Genomic DNA, 20,348 nt, shown 5'->3' with positions numbered 1-20,348 from the left:
CTGGTAAAGGGCTGATTGACTTGGGGCTACAGTAGGTGTCTGGTAAAGGGCTGATTGACTTGGGGCTACAGTAGATGTCTGGTAAAGGGCTGATTGACTTGGGGCTACAGTAGATGTCTGGTAAAGGGTTGATTGACTTGGGGCTACAGTAGGTGTCTGGTAAAGGGCTGATTGACTTGGGGCTACAGTAGGTGTTTGGTAAAGGGCTGATTGACTTGGGGCTACAGTAGGTGTCTGGTAAAGGGCTGATTGACTTGGGGCTACAGTAGGTGTCTGGTAAAGGGCTGATTGACTTGGGGCTACAGTAGGTGTCTGGTAAAGGGCTGATTGACTTGGGGCTACAGTAGGTGTCTGGTAAAGGGTTGATTGACTTGGGGCTACAGTAGGTGTCTGGTAAAGGGCTGATTGACTTGGGGCTACAGTAGGTGTCTGGTAAAGGGCTGATTGACTTGGGGCTAGGTGTCTGGTAAAGGGTTGATTGACTTGGGGCTACAGTAGGTGTCTGGTAAAGGGCTGATTGACTTGGGGCTAGGTGTCTGGTAAAGGGTTGATTGACTTGGGGCTACAGTAGGTGTCTGGTAAAGGGCTGATTGACTTGGGGCTACAGTAGGTGTCTGGTAAAGGGTTGATTGACTTGGGGCTACAGTAGGTGTCTGGTAAAGGGTTGATTGACTTGGGGGCTACAGTAGATGTCTGGTAAAGGGCTGATTGACTTGGGGCTACAGTAGGTGTCTGGTAAAGGGCTGATTGACTTGGGGCTACAGTAGGTGTCTGGTAAAGGGTTGATTGACTTGGGGCTACAGTAGGTGTCTGGTAAAGGGCTGATTGACTTGGGGCTACAGTAGGTGTCTGGTAAAGGGTTGATTGACTTGGGGCTACAGTAGGTGTCTGGTAAAGGGCTGATTGACTTGGGGCTACAGTAGGTGTCTAGTAAAGGGTTGATTGACTTGGGGCTACAGTAGGTGTCTGGTAAAGGGTTGATTGACTTGGGGCTACAGTAGGTGTCTGGTAAAGGGCTGATTGACTTGGGGCTTGGTGTCTGGTAAAGGGCTGATTGACTTGGGGCTACAGTAGGTGTCTGGTAAAGGGCTGATTGACTTGGGGCTAGGTGTCCAGATGATATGACATTATGGTGTGGAGGGCACATCGTTAGTGTTGTGATCTGTTATGGATCTCTCTCCTACAGAGGACGTTGTCACTGTGAATAGGTTTAATAGAGCCCAGGGTAAGTGAGCTGCCAAACAACTCATTGTCAGTTGATTATCAGCCGTAGTGGAAGCTATTGTGTGCAGGGTGGATAAATATTGATGTACCTGCCTTAATGAACAGCAGGAAGATTTCCTCTAGGAAAGAAGGTTATTGAGTGTGTCTTCCTGTCCTAGGCCAATATTAAACTCACCTGTCCTCCAAACCACACAACTAGAGTACAGCCAATGCCCCATTAAAATGTATTCTAGTATGTATCCATGTGAAATGCACCAACACACACAGCTCCGTTCAACAATACTATTTTTGATTGGCTAGTTTTACCGTCCATATCAGATTGTTACATATTAGGTTGTGTAAGCAGGAAATAGCAGCAGGGATTTAGATCAGTCCCCTCTCCACATCTTCTCTTCCACACCCTTAACTCATGAGGAATGCGGTCAGTGGAGATTTGGACCGGAGGGAAGAACACTATTTTTAAACTCACTGAACCAACTTCTCCCCTCCCAACACATTAGCCATCACGTTTAAACTTTGGTTTGGATGTTCTCCCAGAATCTATTCAGTTAACACAAATACAGGGTCCTTTAAAGACCCCTAGATTAGCCATCACGTTTAAACTTTGGTTTGGATGTTCTCCCAGAATCTATTCAGTTAACACAAATACAGGGCACTTTAAAGACCCCTAGATGAGCCAGTTCCTGGATTGATCTGGGTGTGATACCGGCCTACAATGCACCCGTACGTAGATCAGTCATAGTTACTGAGATAATAACAGGCTGGTGGAGGTGACCAGAGGCAGACCTGTCTCAGCCCTAACAGACAGATGATGGTCTGGTACTGAGCAGGTCTCATCATCAAGGCAGGGAATATGATTAGATAGATGGAGACTGGTTTTATCAGGCTCCTCTGCTGATGCACTGATACACACAGCTGGAAATCTCTGGTCTGGACAGCACCACGCTGAACCCTAGTGGTGACTATTAAATGTGCACAGCCACAGATATATACTGTAGACTTTTACCCCTCAAACATGATTGACCTTGAAATAACATTCAAATAACCTAAGAGAACAGAAGTGATGATTTCAGTAACACACAAGACAGGAGCCAGTTTAGTTTGGGTTCTTTTCTCCTCTTTTTATTGAAAGGAAATGTATTCTCTCAATTTGACTAGAAAAACAGGTCGATTCCATTTGTCCATCACCAGAGGATCACAAGGCCAAACAGCTGAGTGTCAAATTAAGGGTTGAATTAAAAACTTTGTACAGTATTAGTCACCCAGCTTTAAAAAATAAAACTGTTAAAAAAACACCAACAACAAAACAAACACAGGTGTGTGTAGAGGGACCAACGATGGTTGGATATAAAGCATCTTCCAGACAAACTGCAGACGAGTCTGTTTGCCCTAAAAGGTTTGACGTAATGGGTTACATTCCTGTACAGAGTCCATCCCAAGTGTGCGTGTGTCTGAGTGAGTGTGTGTTCACCGGATCCTCTTCTGCTGGCGAGCGCGGTAGATGTCGTGAACGGGTGGGGCCACAGCGCCCTTGTCCTCCTCTTCATCAGAGTCTGCATTGGGTCTCTTCAGTGACTTGGTCATGGCGTGGTTCTCCATGGAACCGTTCCCTTCTCCTCCGGTATCAGGCTGCCTGCCCGTTATCAACTCTACTGCTGCATCTACAGCTGAGAGAGAGATATTCACATCAACATTAAGTGTGCTATTCAGGCAAAGGAACATCTAAAGGAAAGCTTGGTGATATCTGACAGTTTCAAAGCTACTTACTCTCTGGTAGTGTACATCTCCTGAAGCTCTCCATCAGTTCATCCACCTGCACAAAGGGCCCCTGCAGAAACACCACAACATCAGCACAACAGCCACATGATGTCACCAACAGTGAGTGGTGGGGTGTTGGCACTATGATGTCACCAACAGTGAGTGGTGGGGTGTTGGCACTGTGATGTCACCAACAGTGAGTGGTGGGGTGTTGGTACTGTGATGTCACCAACAGTGAGTGGTGGGGTGTTGGCACTGTGATGTCACCAACAGTGAGTGGTGAGGTGTTGGCACTGTGATGTCACCAACAGTGAGTGGTGGGGTGTTTGTACAGTGATGTCACCAACAGTGAGTGGTGGGGTGTTGGCACTGTGATGTCACCAACAGTGAGTGGTGGGGTGTTGGCACTGTGATGTCACCAACAGTGAGTGGTGGGGTGTTGGTACTGTGATGTCACCAACAGTGAGTGGTGGGGTGTTGGTACTGTGATGTCACCAACAGTGAGTGGTGGGGTGTTGGTACTGTGATGTCACCAACAGTGAGTGGTGGGGTGTTGGTACTGTGATGTCACCAACAGTGAGTGGTGGGGTGTTTGTACAGTGATGTCACCAACAGTGAGTGGTGGGGTGTTGGTACTGTGATGTCACCAACAGTGAGTGGTGGGGTGTTGGTACTGTGATGTCACCAACAGTGAGTGGTGGGGTGTTTGTACAGTGATGTCACCAACAGTGAGTGGTGGGGTGTTGGTACTGTGATGTCACCAACAGTGAGTGGTGGGGTGTTGGTACTGTGATGTCACCAACAGTGAGTGGTGGGGTGTTGGTACTGTGATGTCACCAACAGTGAGTGGTGGGGTGTTGGTACTGTGATGTCACCAACAGTGAGTGGTGGGGTGTTTGTACAGTGATGTCACCAACAGTGAGTGGTGGGGTGTTGGTACTGTGATGTCACCAACAGTGAGTGGTGGGGTGTTGGTACTGTGATGTCACCAACAGCGAGTGGTGGGGTGTTGGTACTGACCACGAAGCAGGTTGGTGGAGGCAGTAGCTTCATCAGGATGACTGCGGCCGGGGGGACCGGGAACACCCCCCCTGGAACAGGGTGCAGTCCTGGAGCTGTGTTGAGAGACCAGAGCATGTGAGAGGAGCTGGAGTGGAGCCCAACTTGACTGGAGTGTGGAGCGAGATTCCTAAAGGCTGGAGCGTCTTAGGTAAGGTACCTACTAGTCAGGTGTGGTAGCTGGTAGGGGTAGAGGGGGTAAGGTACATACTAGACAGGTGTTGTAGCTGGTAGAGGTAGAGGAGGTGGTAAGGTACCTACTAGACAGGTGTTGTAGCTGGTAGGGGTAGAGGGGGTAAGGTACATACTAGACAGGTGTTGTAGCTGGTAGAGGTAGAGGAGGGGGTAAGGTACCTACTAGACAGGTGTGGTAGCTGGTAGGGGTAGAGGAGGGGGTAAGGTACCTACTAGTCAGGTGTGGTAGCTGGTAGGGGTAGAGGGGGTAAGGTACATATTAGACAGGTGTTGTAGCTGGTAGAGGTAGAGGAGGGGGTAAGGTACCTACTAGACAGGTGTGGTAGCTGGTAGAGGTAGAGGAGGGGGTAAGGTACCTACTAGACAGGTGTGGTAGGGGTAGAGGAGGGGTAAGGTACCTACTAGTCAGGTGTGGTAGAGGAGGGGGTAAGGTACCTACTAGACAGGTGTTGTAGCTGGTAGGGGTAGAGGAGGGGTAAGGTACCTACTAGACAGGTGTTGTAGCTGGTAGGGGTAGAGGAGGGGGTAAGGTACCTTCTAGCCAGGTCTGGTAGCTGGTAGGGGTAGAGGAGGGGTAAGGTACCTACTAGAAAGGTGTGGTAGCTGGTAGAGGTAGAGGAGGGGTAAGGTACCTACTAGACAGGTGTTGTAGCTGGTAGGGGTAGAGGAGGGGTAAGGTACCTACTAGACAGGTGTTGTAGCTGTAGAGGAGAGGTAAGGTACATACTAGCCAGGTGTGGTAGCTGGTAGAGGTAGAGGAGGGGTAAGGTACCTACTAGACAGGTGTGGTAGCTGGTAGAGGGGGTAAGGTACCTACTAGACAGGTGTGGTAGGGGTAGAGGAGGGGTAAGGTACCTACTAGACAGGTGTGGTAGCTGGTAGAGGGGGTAAGGTACCTACTAGACAGGTGTGGTAGGGGTAGAGGAGGGGTAAGGTACCTACTAGAAAGGTGTGGTAGCTGGTAGAGGTAGAGGAGGGGTAAGGTACCTACTAGACAGGTGTTGTAGCTGGTAGAGGTAGAGGAGGGGTAAGGTACCTACTAGACAGGTGTGGTAGCTGGTAGAGGGGGTAAGGTACCTACTAGACAGGTGTGGTAGGGGTAGAGGAGGGGTAAGGTACCTACTAGAAAGGTGTGGTAGCTGGTAGAGGTAGAGGAGGGGTAAGGTACCTACTAGACAGGTGTTGTAGCTGGTAGAGGTAGAGGAGGGGTAAGGTACCTACTAGACAGGTGTGGTAGCTGGTAGAGGGGGTAAGGTACCTACTAGACAGGTGTGGTAGGGGTAGAGGAGGGGTAAGGTACCTACTAGAAAGGTGTGGTAGCTGGTAGAGGTAGAGGAGGGGTAAGGTACCTACTAGACAGGTGTTGTAGCTGGTAGAGGTAGAGGAGGGGTAAGGTACCTACTAGACAGGTGTGGTAGCTGGTAGAGGGGGTAAGGTACCTACTAGACAGGTGTGGTAGGGGTAGAGGAGGGGTAAGGTACCTACTAGAAAGGTGTGGTAGCTGGTAGAGGTAGAGGAGGGGTAAGGTACCTACTAGACAGGTGTTGTAGCTGGTAGCGGTAGAGGAGGGGTAAGGTACCTACTAGACAGGTGTAGCTGGTAGAGGTAGAGGAGGGGGTAAGGTACCTACTAGACAGGTGTGGTAGCTGGTAGAGGTAGAGGAGGGGTAAGGTACCTACTAGACAGGTGTTGTAGCTGGTAGAGGTAGAGGAGGGGGTAAGGTACGTACGGGCCAAGTGTCGTGGTTGGTAGGGGATCATCTGGCTGGTGTCAGGTTTGGGGTACTCTGGTTTGCGGTCGGCCTCGTCCTTTTGCGTGGGAGCCGATGGAGTCACCACCGTCTCTGTCTGGAGCAACGCTGCCAGTTTGGCACGGGACACGTCCTGCACACACACAGGTTTATATCATAGAATTCCAAACAGATATCCTTTACCCTCACATGATTGAAGAGTTGAACAAGAGAGAAACACAAATGGTCCAGTTGTTTCATAGCCATAGATCTATTCTATTGAAGTCTTCAACAGGTGAAGAGACCATAGCAGTCAGAATCATCTTCCTGTGTAAATGAAGCTGAAGAAATCACCAGTTGTACAGACCTTGTATCCGAGGGCTTTGAGCTCGCTGGCAGAACAGGGGTACAGGTCCATGAACTTGTATCTGTCCACCAGCAGGGCTGTCTCCTTGCCTTCGTACTCATCCTTGAAGGCCGTGAAACGCCTGCGCTCCACCTTCAGGATACTGGCCAGGTCCCCGATGTTACTCTCAAAGGCCAAGAAACGTGCCCAGATCTCACTGAGGGAGAGGTGTTGACAAACACACAGGCCCGTTAATAACACAATAACAGACAGGTTTAATGTGGCTGTTCTATAACAACAGACAGATATAATGTGGCTGTTCTATAATAACAGACAGATCTAATGTGGCTGTTCTATAATAACAGACAGATATAATGTGGCTGTTCTATAATAACACAACAACAGACAGGTTTAATGTGGCTGTTCTATAATAACAGACAGATCTAATGTGGCTGTTCTATAATAACAGACAGATATAATGTGGCTGTTCTATAATAACACAACAACAGACAGGTTTAATGTGGCTGTTCTATAATAACAGACAGGTTTAATGTGGCTGTTCTATAATAACAGACAGATCTAATGTGGCTGTTCTATAATAACAGACAGATCTAATGTGGCTGTTCTATAATAACAGACAGATCTAATGTGGCTGTTCTATAATAACACAATAACAGACAGGTTTAATGTGGCTGTTCTATAATAACAGATCTAATGTGGCTGTTCTATAATAACAGACAGATCTAATGTGGGTGTTCTATAATAACACAATAACAGACAGGTTTAATGTGGCTGTTCTATAATAACAGACAGGTTTAATGTGGCTGTTCTATAATAACAGATCTAATGTGGCTGTTCTATAATAACACAATAACAGACAGGTTTAATGTGGCTGTTCTATAATAACAGACAGGTTTAATGTGGCTGTTCTATAATAACAGATCTAATGTGGGTGTTCTATAATAACAGACATATCTAGTGTGGATGTTCTATAATAACACAACAACAGACAGATCTAATGTGGGTGTTCTATAGTAAAAACAGACAGATCTAATGTGGGTGTTCTATAATAACAGACATATCTAGTGTGGATGTTCTATAATAACACCAGACAGATCTAATGTGGGTGTTCTATAATAACACAACAACAGACAGATCTAATGTGGGTGTTGTAAGAACATAATTCCTCATACCCAGACTTCTCTGGCGACAGGCTTCCCGAGGTGAGAACACGCTCAAACAGAACTCTGGTGTTGTTGTCCTCTGGAGGGCGGTAGAGAAAGAGGTGAGGCCTTCAAACTCATGAATCTACCACTATGTTTCAGATAATGCCTCAGAATCCGTCTCCTAATTTACAGCATAACACTATCTACACTGAACAAAAATATAAAGTTAACATGTAAAGTGTTGGTCCCATGTTTCATCCCAGAAATGTTCCATACACACAAAAAGCTTATTTCTCTCAAATGTTGTGCACATTTGTTTACATCTGTTAGTGAGAATTTCTTCTTTGCCAAGAAAATCCATCCACCTGACATGTGGCATATCAAGAAGCTGATTAATATAGGATCAGACCCTTTCCCCAAAAAATTTTGCCTAAAATGACATAGCCAAATCTAACTGACTATAGCTCAGGACCTGAAGCAAGGATATGCATATTCTTGATACCATTTGAAAAGAAACACTGAAGTTTGTGGAAATGTGAAATTAATGTAGGAGGATAACATATTAGATCTGGTAAAAGATATTACAAAAAAACATGCCGTTAGAAGGCCAAAATATGAGAAAGTGAATAAGAGAAAGGCCAAAATATGACTTCGAAATCTAAGCGCAATAGATTTTGGCCACTAGAGGCAGCAGTGTATGTGCAACGTTTAAGACTGATCCAATGAACCATTGCATTTCTGTTCAAAATGTTGTATCAAGACTGCCCAAATGTGCCTAATTGGATTATTAATACATTTTCAAGTTCATAACTGTGCACTCTCCTCAAACAATAGCATGGTATTATTTCACTGTAATAGCTACTGGAAATTGGACAGTGCAGTTATCTTAAAAATAATTTAAGCTTTCTGCCAATATCACATATGTCTTCGTCCTGGGAAATTTTCTTGTTACTTACAACCTCATGCTAATCACATTAGCCTACGTTAGCTCAACCGTCCCGCGGGGGGAACACCAACCCTGTAGGAGGTTTTAAATAGCATGATCATTACACAGGTGCACCTTGTGCTGGGGACAATAACAGGCCACTGTAAAATATACAGTTATGTCACACAACACAATGCCACAGGTGTTTGAAGTTGAGGGGGCATTAAATTAGCATGCTAACTGCAGTAATGTCCATCAGAGGTGTTGCCAGAGAATTTAATGTTAAGTCGCCTCCAATATCTTTTTAGAGAATTTGGCAGTATGTCCAATAGGCCTCACAACCACAGACCACCTGTATGGCGTGGTGTGGGCGAGCGGTTTGCTGATGTCAACGTTGTGAACAGAGTGCCCCATGGTGGTTGTGGGGTTATGGTATGGGCAGGCATTAGCTACGGACAATGAACACAACTGCATTTTATCGATGGCAATATGAACGCACAGATATACCGTGATGAAATCCTGGGGCCCATTGTCATGCCATTAATCCGCAGCCATCACCTCATATTTCAGCATGATGATGCACAGCCCCATGACGCAAGGATCTGTACACAATTCCTGGAAGCTGAAAATGTCTCAGTTCTTCCATGGCCTGCATATTCACCAGACATGTCACCCATTGAGCATGTTTGGGATGTTCTGGATCGACGTGTACGACAGCGTGTTCCTGTTCCTATCAATATCCAGCAACTTGCTCAGCCATTGAAGAGGAGTGGGAAAACAGTTTACCAGCCACAATCAACAGCCTGATGCGAAGGAGACTTGTTGTGCTGCATGAGGCAAATGGTGGTCACACCAGATACGGACTGGTTTTCTGATCCACGCCCCTACCTTTTGTTTTTAAGCGATCTGTGACCAACAGATGCATATCTGTATTCCCAGTCATGTAAAATCTATAGATTAGGGCCTAATATATTTATTTAAATTGACTGATTTCCTTATATTAAAACTGTAACTCAGCTATACTCGGCCTTGTCTCAGGATGGTAAGTTGGTGGTTGAAGATATCCCTCTAGTGGTGTGGGGGCTGTGCTTTGGCAGTGGGTGGAGTTATATCTTACCTGTTTGGGGTGTCTCCCCTCCTGTCTCAGCCTCCAGTATTTATGCTGCAATAGTTTGTGTGTCAGGGGGCTAGGGTCAGTCTGTTATATCTGGAGTACTTCTCCTGTCCTATCCGGTGTCCTGTGTGAATTTAAATATGCTACTCTAATTCTCTCTTACTTTCTCTCTCTGGGAGGACCTAGGCCCTAGGACCATGCCTCAGGACTACCTGGCATGATGACTCCTTGCTGTCCCCAGTCCACATGGCTGTGCTGCTGCTCCAGTTTCAACTGTTCTGCATGTGATTATTATTATTTGACCATGCTGGTCATTCATGAACATTTGAACATCTTGGCCATGTTCTGTTATAATCTCCACCCGGCACAGCCAGAAGAGGACTGGCCACCCCACATAGCCTGGTTCCTCTCTAGGTTTCTTCCTAGGTTTTGGCCTTTCTAGGGAGTTTTTCCTAGCCACGGTGCTTCTACACCTGCATTGCTTGCTGTTTGGGGTTTTAGGCTGGGTTTCTGTACAGCACTTTGAGATATCAGCTGATGTACGAAGGGCTATATAAATAAATTTGACTTGACTAAAATCTTGGATGTTGTTTATATTTTTGTTCAGTATATACACGCCAATGAAATAAAGAAACACACACCGGCGTCTATAGACCGCCTCTGCCTGGGTTTGATCTAGTTTGACTATATGAGTAATTGATAGAGGATGTCACTGGGTCCATGTCATAGAGAGAATAGGATCAGCATGTTGAACAAATACACTGATATTAGATCCCCTGTAGTCTTCAATACCATCGCTAAACAACTATACAATCTCAGTGACTGTTGCCATGGCAGCTACCCGTGGTTGTGTTATTGTTACACAAGAGGGTGAATGACAAGTCTCAATAAATGAATCCGTCACTTGTCACTTACCATTAAGGTGTGAGAGGTAATCGATGTATGCAAGTATATACTCTGGAATGTCTCCATATTTCTTCAAGCCCAGCTCAAATATCTTAAAGGCCACTGATTTGTCCTGTGAGGGAAGGTAACGGAAGACCAGTCAAACATTGAGACAAATAATGTTTCCCCTTATATTCTCTTTGCACTGTTGGCATGGGTGTCAGGCTAAGGCCAGAGAGACACAGGAACACAGATTAAATCTTATATGCATTCATCAATTATCAGTTTTTGTCCGTCAAACGCTATTTTCAAGTCGACTGTTTTCGGTTCTCCATCATCCGTCAACCGATGACTCCGTCCCATTGCCTCAATCCCAAATGTTCAGACAATTTTCCGTAGCCTATGTAGACCCACCTTACTGCAGTAGTACTCCATCAGTGCTGCAGTCACGTAGACGTGGTGACGCGTGCGCATGTCCTCCCGGGCCTTCTTAAAGATGATGCGGCCTGACTTGATGCCCTCGGCCCGCCTGCCAAACTTCATGTACTGGATGTAGACCAGCGTGGGGTCGATGTCCTCGATGGCCAGCAGACGGTTGTAGATGCTGTGGACCTTTTCATGCTTCAATCGACTCTGAAAAGAGGAGAGATGTGGGTTAGCTCATTCATCAATTAAATGCCTGTCAAACATTTCCAGGACCTCTATTCAACATTCATTTATACTGGTTCACACTCCACAACTTTACTCAACACAAGGATTGCTCCGGAATAATCCAATTAATTCATCTTAATAGGAACGAGACGAGACAAATGAATACGTCTGCAGTGAAAGATGCACTAATCATTTATGGATGACAGTCAATTATACATTTCCTTGGCAACCCTTGACATCTTCATATTATGACCTCATGTTTTGGCAAGTGTTCCGTGACAGATGATTGGTGTTTGTGCAGCTCACCTCCTCGTAGTCAGCGAATGAAAAGTACAGCAGCATGTTCTTCTTCAGTAGAGTACCGATGGCGCGCTCGTAGATGTTAGCTGCTTCGTCACTGAACACCTTAGAGTTGTTCATGTCCTGAGGAGCGGAAGAAAGGGTTCTAGTCTGGCATTTAAAAACCAAACCAACAGTAAGGTCTAAAATAACAAACGTATCTTTTCAAATGTGGAGGAAACCCTGTTCCAATTAGGACACATTGTGCCATCAGTGGCATCTCTTACCCCCTTCTCTGCCAGTAGTTTACTGGACTGGTCCAGATACTGGGCAGCCTCATACCACACATCAGGGTGATGGCCCAGCACCAACAGACACTGCTCATAGGCAAACATCACTGCAACACGGAGCACAATTACAACGTTAGGGCTGCAATGCTAGCAAAACCTCTAGGCAACACTGGATTTCTATCAACTTTACTGTGACTATAAAGTCTGATGACATGCTATATCAAGTTCACACCACCAGGAATCACTGTCCCTACCACCACCACTAGCTATATGAATCACTGTTCCTCCCACCACCACTAGCTAGCTATATGAATCACTGTTCCCCCCCACCACAAGCTATATGAATCACTGTTCCTCCCCCCACCACTAGCTATATGAATCACTGTTCCCCCCCACCACAAGCTATATGAATCACTGTTCCTCCCACCACCACTAGCTATATGAATCACTGTTCCCCCACCACCACCACTAGCTATATAAATCACTGTTCCCCCACACCACCACTAGCTATATGAATCACTGTTCCCCCCCCACCACCACTAGCTATATGAATCACTGTTCCCCCCCCACCACCACTAGCTATATGAATCACTGTTCCCCCCCCACCACCACTAGCTATATGAATCACTGTTCCCCCCCCACCACCACTAGCTATATGAATCACTGTTCCCCCCCCACCACCACTAGCTATATGAATCACTGTTCCCCCCACCACCACTAGCTATATGAATCACTGTTCCCCCCACCACACCTCTCTTAGTGATGAGTGTCTGGTCCTCTGTGCGGAGCGGGTTGCTCTTCTCCCATTGGATGTACTTCTTCCACATCTCCACCTGCACCGCCTCCTGGGGGGAGTTCTGTGGGGGCACCGAGGGGGCGTTCCTATCCAGACCCTTCATCACAGTCTCATATTCCTGAAGAGACAGTTTAACAACAGCTCACAATCATTAAATCATCTACCAGACAGTATGAATCCGTTTACCTCATCATAGTGTGTTTGTGAGTACCTTACCTTGGCCACTCTCCTAGCGTTCATGTAGTCTCTGCTGCGGTCCTCAATCATCTTCTTGGCCAGATGTACGTTGATGCCCTGTTTGTACAACACCAGGCTACTTAGCACCACTGACAGATGAGACCAATGACACACGAAAACAATTTTCTGCTACCCCTCGTGGTTCCTTATTCAGCCATCCATAGGGGTCATAGGTCATTGGTCTTACCTCCTCATACTTGCTGTAGTCTCTCCAGAGCTGCTCGATGTTGATCATGGGGTTCACACAGCCCCTCTGGTAGACCCTGCGCACCGCCGTGATTCGCTGGTTTTCAGCGTACGAACCAACCGCCTCACTGGAAGGACACAAGGCCTGGGAATTAGGGACTTCAAGTACTTTTTAATGAACGAAAACAACAAAGTGTTGTGTTAAGAGCAGTGCTTACACTCCTTTGAGGAAGTTGATGTAGTCCACCCATATCTGAGGGGAGAGCAGAAGAATTAGAAATCATGGCTTGGAAACCCATTTCAGATCGCACATTTTCAACCAACTTGTTTTAACATTTAATTGCCAATATGCTTTGATTTACCTGGTAGGACATGATCTCCATGCCGATTTTATCCAGCGCAAAGTCATACGCCTGCGCCATCTTCTCTCTGGTGAAGGTCAAGCAGGGCTGGGTTAGGACTTGTGTTACATCACAATATCAAGATACGCACTGGGAACATTTGTCAAAATAGGGTGTTGTGTTATCACTGTGAAATGCATTGCTGAATGGTTAAGTGTGTGTGTGAGCACACGAAGAGCCCGTCCCCCTCCAATTCCTTTCCTGGGTAACAGGGGAACCTACTTGTAGCTGGGTAGCTTTCCTTTCGTCTCTCGGACGTAGGAGAGGTAGCATTTCCACAGGTCGATGTGCAGCACTTTCATCAGACATCTCTGAAACAACTACAGCAGGAGGGAAGGGCCTCGTTTCAGTTTCACCTATTCAAAAACATATCTGTCTACTGAAAATTAACGCTTCAGACAACAGTGTGCACTCAATTATTCCCCACTGTCATACTGAGAAATCAATACGCTGGGTGATTTGTAGTGTGTGTTTCCTTGTATAAAAGGGGAAGTAGGGGATTCCCTCTAGGGAGGGCTGCCTAATAGAAAGTGACCTAAAGCCTACCCTGGCAGGAGAACCAGCGGAACAGAGCTCACTGACAGACAGCAGGCACACTGTACCACAGCTGGAGATATAAACAGCAGTGTACACGAGGGCTTTGCAACACGCTGCTGCTATAAAAGACTGAACCCACCTTGGTGAAAATGAGAGAACTACTTTTCCTTTCAGTTTCAGGGGATGGTTAATAGACAGTACCAACACAGTAAAAACATCTGCACCAGACAGAACAGTTTGAGCTGCTAAGTGTGTAGTGTTTCCTGTGGGTTATAAATACATCTTCTGTGACTTTAACAAGTGGCAATAAACAATGATTTTCCACTCCTGTGAACTGTTGTACTGCAGTAAAGCATGCAGCTACATTTTATGGGTTAGGCTTGATCCTTGATATATTAGAGGTTACTTAAATGGCTTCTTCAGTTGTTAAGGGCAACACTGGATGAGTCAGAACCATGTTGGTTTCCATCCAGTGACAGGGAGGTGGAACCTCCCTTAGAATCAACCAACCATGGCAGTCTCAGTCCCCTGTAAGGCCAATGGGAGGAGACTTTGGTATGATTGGCACTCACCTTTTCTACCTTGTCATAGTTTTTTGCCTTGATCTGTGGACAGAGTGTAAACGAAGTGTTAATTCAACAGGCAGGTGTTTCCATTGTATATATGGACAAACAGGCATGCATGCAAACTCCCTCTGACACACACATACAATCCCTTTCAGATCAACAAAGTGAATTTCACACAAGAAAGACCATTTCAAGATCAATTTTGTAAGATATGGGGTTTATTCTCATTGTACATCATGGACCATACACGAGTCACATGATCAAGCAGTTGTAAGAAAAATGGGTTTTGATGTCTAGACTTTGTTCCATGGGGTAAAGAACACATTTTCCCCATTTGTGAATACCCAACCTTCCCAATAAACTGTAGACTTAGACATATAAGCTCAATAAAAACTTTAAAACTGACATTTTCATCAGCATTTAAAAAACAATCATATATTAGCCCCTTCACTACACTGGAAAAGACCACGCTCGTGCCAATCACTAAACATGTTACTGACAGTCAGCCTGGCCAGACATCAAGGTGACTCATTGGCTGACAGTGGCAGGAGAGAGTCTCCACACTGGCAGGCAGCTGATGTTGGGTGGGAGAGGGAGTCCTCAATCAGTTATGTCCCTACTGCAAGCCCTGTGGAGTTCAAACTCTCCCTCTACCAAGGCCTGCCAGCATAGACCAGTGTCAACTAAGCATAATGAGAAACATCAATCTTTACTGGAGCTACTGGTTGGTCTGGCCCTGACAAAAGGCCCTTGACAGGCACAGGACTCCCAATGCAGCAGCCTAGCAGCATGTCCTGTACTGTAGGCCTTTTGCTGTTGCAATTGCAAGGGTAGTAGCTCCTAAAACTTTGACGACAAAACACACAGTGACAAGAAACATTCAGGTGTTTGAATGTGAGAATACATTTGAACTTGGAATGAATCCTGCCTCGATAATTCTCCATCTGCTTCTTTCCCTCATCCATTCTAAGAACAATACAGTGGAATGTCACCAAGCCCACAGGTTGGCTTTCAGCTTGTTGTGCAAGCCACTTAACACAATCATTGATTAGAGGGGCTCTCAAATTATCTGTCAACGTTAAATATTGCCTAGGCCTCAAAGTGTATGGCTTGAATAGAAGTACTTTTTCAGGAATAACAATAGGCAGCGCAAGAAAATAACTCATTCAATATGTATACATCTAGAGGTGGGAAGTATCCTTGCAAGATTACGACGAACAATTTCACATTTGTTCAAAAAGTCAGATCCTAAAGAGAACTAGGCCTATGTCAAATGTAGCCTATGGAAGTGTGTTAGACGGGAAAAATAACACTAGTTTTACACAGACAACATGAAACAAGATTGGTAAACAATGATTTATTGAAGTAAATCACTAGATAAATCAACATAAAAATACACAGAAGACGTAACCCCAGCCGTGACAGCTGCAGGCATAGAGAAGTACATCCCGTGACATGAGTGACATAGCTTTAGGTAGGCCACATAGATAACATCTCACCTCGAGGGCAGACACGCACACCCACACAATCTGTAGCCAGCAAACAATGTCATTGTATGAATCCACGGCAGCCCATGGCTTTAGCATTCACTAACAATAGTTTTAGCGTCTCACTCAGTTATCCTAGCTACAACATGAGAACCAGACCCAGAAGACACAAGAGAGACTAAGTCTTCTAAAGCACTTTGTTCTATTACGTCGCAGGCAAACCAGTCGAGTGGGGAATTAAATATGAATCAATCCAATTGTCTAATATTGTATAAATCTCAACCAAATAAAATACATTCTATTAGTAATACGGGCTTTTATCAGGAAGTCACAACAATCCAGGCTTAAAAACCCAAGTCCATCAACACAGAAATACTTCATTATGCAAATGTTTAACATGTCCATATATATAGCTTCCACAACATTCAAACCTACTCCAGTTCTTCATGCTATCATCAGTTCTCTATCAACTAAGCATTCACATTACAAGCACAACATCACTAGGCCTACCACCTAACTCGCACTCAGCAGCCAACCAAAAAAAAAAAAAAACATTAACTAGGAAGGTAACAGGCACAATTTCTATGTGGGATAATCAAGAGCACCAGGCCTAATGCATTCTTTAAAATGGGATTAGGTATGGGAATGTTTATGGGGAAAGGAGGTGGTTGTGAACTGGACTGCAGTAACCATCAACACCATAAAGAAAAAGATGCAATAAGTCACAGTAGAGAATTCTGGTCATTTGTTTTATTAAACAGTATGCAACTTGAAATCACTTTCAACAAACCGCAGGGTACAGTCAAATTGAGTACAACGCAACTTATGCATTTCCTTATTCTTGTGCATGCACAGATCAACCACTTGAGTTCACCAAGGTGAGTGAAACTGTATTGAAACGAAGACAAAAACCACAAAGCAAGTGCGAAAGGTCAAATGTGACCCAGAATCAAGACAATGGTCCCCTAAGCTGTACCTGAACGTTAGTGTCCTGCAATGGGTGAATTCACAAGTAAAACACCTGAATTCCCAATACTGGATTGTTTCTGTATAACTCCTTCACAAGCACACGTTATTTTCTTGAAAGGTTAGTGAAGAGGTCAGACATTCAAACGTATGATTCGTTTTCTACACATTAGATCCAAACTAGAATGTTGACGTAACCTTTTTCTATACTGCAGTAACTACCACCATATTATTTGACAGGTTGCGGTTAAGTTCAAAAATGTGTTATTTTTTTCCCAGGTTGCTCATGTTGAGGCAAATGAAACTGGGATAAAAAGACTGCGGCAAGCTCGATTAGACTGCAGTCTAGAAATAAATCAAAGGCTACCCAAACTGGAAGGGGAAAAAAAACAATTCAAGTGTTTTAATGCAAATGACCAACTTTAAACTATGGTACATAGCTATAAACAAATGAAGTCAACAGGTGGTTGAACTTTTACAGAATGACCTACAGGCTGTGCTAAACAGTGTTGAATGAGGCCATTCTAACAAGGGTAGCAGTATATAGAATGGGAGAGCTTCTAGACTTAAAAACAATGTGCCCAACTCCTCACAGATGTGCACGGTGCAAATACCCCAGGGTCTAGTCTGATTGTATTCCAGTCACTATACACCAACAAAGGTGACGGTCTGAACATTAGAGACTATTAGGCAATCTGGTATCAATTAACCCTTAGACAAGGGGTGTCCAAACCCAATCTTGTAGGGCAGCAGTATGTGCAGGCTTTTCCCCTCTAGTCCAGAACCAACACACATGGGTCACGTTCTGTAGGCACAATTAACAGGGGGAAAAAAATACTTTACCCAGATTCAACAACATGGAATCAGGTGTATTTGCACTGGGCTGGAACAAAAGCCTGCATACCGCCGGACCAAGATGGGACACCATGTACTAGTCAATCCTGTAGATGTGAAAGGAAGCTGTGGGTGTAAGAAGGGGGCTCCGTGAAGCATTACCTGTTCACATACTCCCACTCAATCCCTTCAGACCTACAAGAAGTAAGGCATGATTTTAAACTGGGCACGAGTTGGTCTCCTCCCCAGACTTCTGTTCACCTGCTGTAGACAGCCCAGGGCCCAGATGACTAGTTCGGATCAGAGCTGCGTGTAGTGGGCATCAATTAATGAGGCTTGGTCAGTCATGCTTTTAACTCACATACTTACCCACTTTATTCCCCTAAATAAGTGGATTACAACCATCCATTTGTATGTCTAAAACTAATGGCATACTCATGAAATGATGGAGCTTATCTTATGTAGGAATGGGGTTTAAGGCTCATCTAAGATGTAGGCAATATGGTGTGATAAGGGCCGGGGGCAGGAATGGGAGCAGGTACCATCCACAAAAACCCAATGTCATTTTGTAATGTGGGTGAACTACCATTTTAAAAGACATATTGGAGTAATGTGGATTCTTTGCTGGGTCAAAACCAGGGTGAACATCCGCCTGCATAAACAGGGACCTACAATAATACTACAGCTTCCGTAGTAAACATAGGTCGCTTGTTGGGGGTAAGGTAGCGTAACTGTGCTGGGGGAAAAAAAATGTTAAGTTGAACACATTCACTCATACGGTTTATGATCAAAAACAAAAATGACCTTAAAGAAATGACACAGGAGGCAATAAATAGACACGACAAGTGAATAAAAGGCTAAAGCACTCCAATACCATTAAAAAGTTTTAATGCTGTTGCAGATCAAACATGCAACAAATGCACTTAACCCCATTTAAAGACGTAGAAAATAGTTGTTTTTTCTACTGAGGAACATACAGTCTGCGTCCTGAAAAATAAATGGTTAAGATAGTAACCTAAACCCCTCGTACTTTAAAAAAATACCATTGAGATGAAGTGGACCTATTTGTTGTGTGAAAGTCACATTGTTGATCCTGTTAGGATATGCACACCCATGCACACATGTAGTTGTGAGAAATTGATAAAAATATTAACCTCCGCTTCAATGAATAGTTTCCAGAATCTGCCCGAGCTTGGGAACTGGGCCACAAGTCGTTCATACGTCTTCCTTGCTTTGTCTATTGGTTGGTTCTAAAAGGGTAGAATGCATTTACATGTGCACTTGTTGACAAACAAGTTGAAACAGTCCTATATGACACATTTGTAATTTTTCTGTTAGATCCCCACCCACCACCCTCTTGAGCCCCACCCTCTCCCTCCCTTGACCCAATCGATTACCCCAGGTAAGAGGAATGCAACCCTGAGTCACTAAACCTGTGCTTCTCGAATCAGAATGCTCCATGCGTCAAGGTCATATGGGTTTTCTTCCAACTTCTTCTCTGCTTTCTTAACCTTCTCCGGGATATACTCAGCTGCCTGCAAGACATGAAAAGATGATTGGGGTTACAGACATGCATACACTGCAACAAGAGGTGGCTTTGGAAAATAAATCAATCAGGGTGCCAATATTAAAGACAATTTTAAGAGTACATTTTAGAAGATCTCGTTTATAATTGACCTACTACACTTGTTTCCAGTTTGGACTACTTTATTTAGCCACATAAGAAACCGAGTAGGACAACGGCAGACACGAGGAAATGCTTGCTTGTTTACATGGTTAGCTAGTTGGCTACTAAGGTAGTTCGCTAATCATGTAAAACACAATTGCACAACTTCTAACACCGCACCGTTAACTCCATAAGCTAGCTCTCAACTGTATAAATGCAATACAACGTGCACCCATTGCTGCATACGCTTGGGCTAGTCAGCTAGCGTAACAAAAAAGCGCGGCCCAACTGCAACAGTAATGTTATCTAGGTAGCTAACTTCAGCTTGCAACGAAATTAACTAGTGTTTATTCTCAGCAACAGGCCAAAAGCTAACTAGCACACGCTAACTAGTCGTGTTAGCATGACGTTCAGACCATATCAGGTCGTGTTACCTGTACAAGCTAGCTAACGTTAGTTGGTCGACTGACATTAACTTCTGACCAAAATCATTGGCAGGTTACCTAGCTAGCACGTAATTAGCTTAGCCGCAGATCTCTCAAACATAATGCAACGTAATTATTGTCAATAGTGTGTGGTAGCTATGTAGAAAGCGCTTCAAATCCATAGATTCTATATTAAACGGTATCTAGGGTGTAGGCCTAGCTAGCTAACGTCAGTGAACCACCATGCAACACGAGTGAAAATGTAACGTAGCTAACTAGCAACCGTTCGCTACAAACAACTGAAATGCTCTACCTGGTCGGCGGTTGCTTCCGTGGACATTACTGGTTACGTTTAGTTTACCTATATTACAAATTTCAACAGTATTTAAACATAGAAATATTGAATTAAAAACAGCTATATCGCATGACTGCACGACGACTCCAGTAGCTATGAACACAGTCTGCCCACTGCTGTGACTGGCCGTTTTCTCAAAATGGCGTGGCTGAATGCTCACTTCCTTATGTTCTGGAGGATGTAACCCCCCTACAGACAAAAAAAATCACATTTGAGGTTGCTCTGTACAGCATTTTAATGTTTTATATATCTGTATGGATGAGACCAATAT

General features: G+C 44.8%; 1 protein-coding gene across 1 annotated transcript; it reads right to left on the bottom strand.

The window, feature by feature from the left end:
- Positions 1-2,319: 2,319 nt before the first annotated feature.
- cstf3 (cleavage stimulation factor, 3' pre-RNA, subunit 3) lies at positions 2,320-20,240 on the bottom strand. Its single transcript, XM_036981298.1, has 20 exons — positions 20,036-20,240; positions 19,065-19,166; positions 18,786-18,881; positions 14,351-14,383; positions 13,464-13,561; positions 13,203-13,269; positions 13,059-13,093; positions 12,842-12,968; positions 12,634-12,711; positions 12,373-12,535; positions 11,619-11,728; positions 11,359-11,475; positions 10,816-11,034; positions 10,432-10,534; positions 7,505-7,574; positions 6,333-6,528; positions 5,966-6,119; positions 4,003-4,097; positions 2,992-3,052; positions 2,320-2,891 (listed from the first exon to the last, which is right to left on the bottom strand). The coding sequence occupies exons 1-20, from the start codon at positions 20,060-20,062 to the stop codon at positions 2,692-2,694; spliced, it is 2,151 nt and encodes a 716-aa protein (XP_036837193.1). The 5' UTR covers positions 20,063-20,240; the 3' UTR covers positions 2,320-2,691.
- Positions 20,241-20,348: the final 108 nt, after the last annotated feature.

The sequence above is a fragment of the Oncorhynchus mykiss genome, chromosome 6 (assembly GCF_013265735.2).
Source record: "Oncorhynchus mykiss isolate Arlee chromosome 6, USDA_OmykA_1.1, whole genome shotgun sequence".
NCBI lineage: Eukaryota > Metazoa > Chordata > Actinopteri > Salmoniformes > Salmonidae > Oncorhynchus > Oncorhynchus mykiss.
This window is presented reverse-complemented; position numbering and strand designations above follow the sequence as displayed.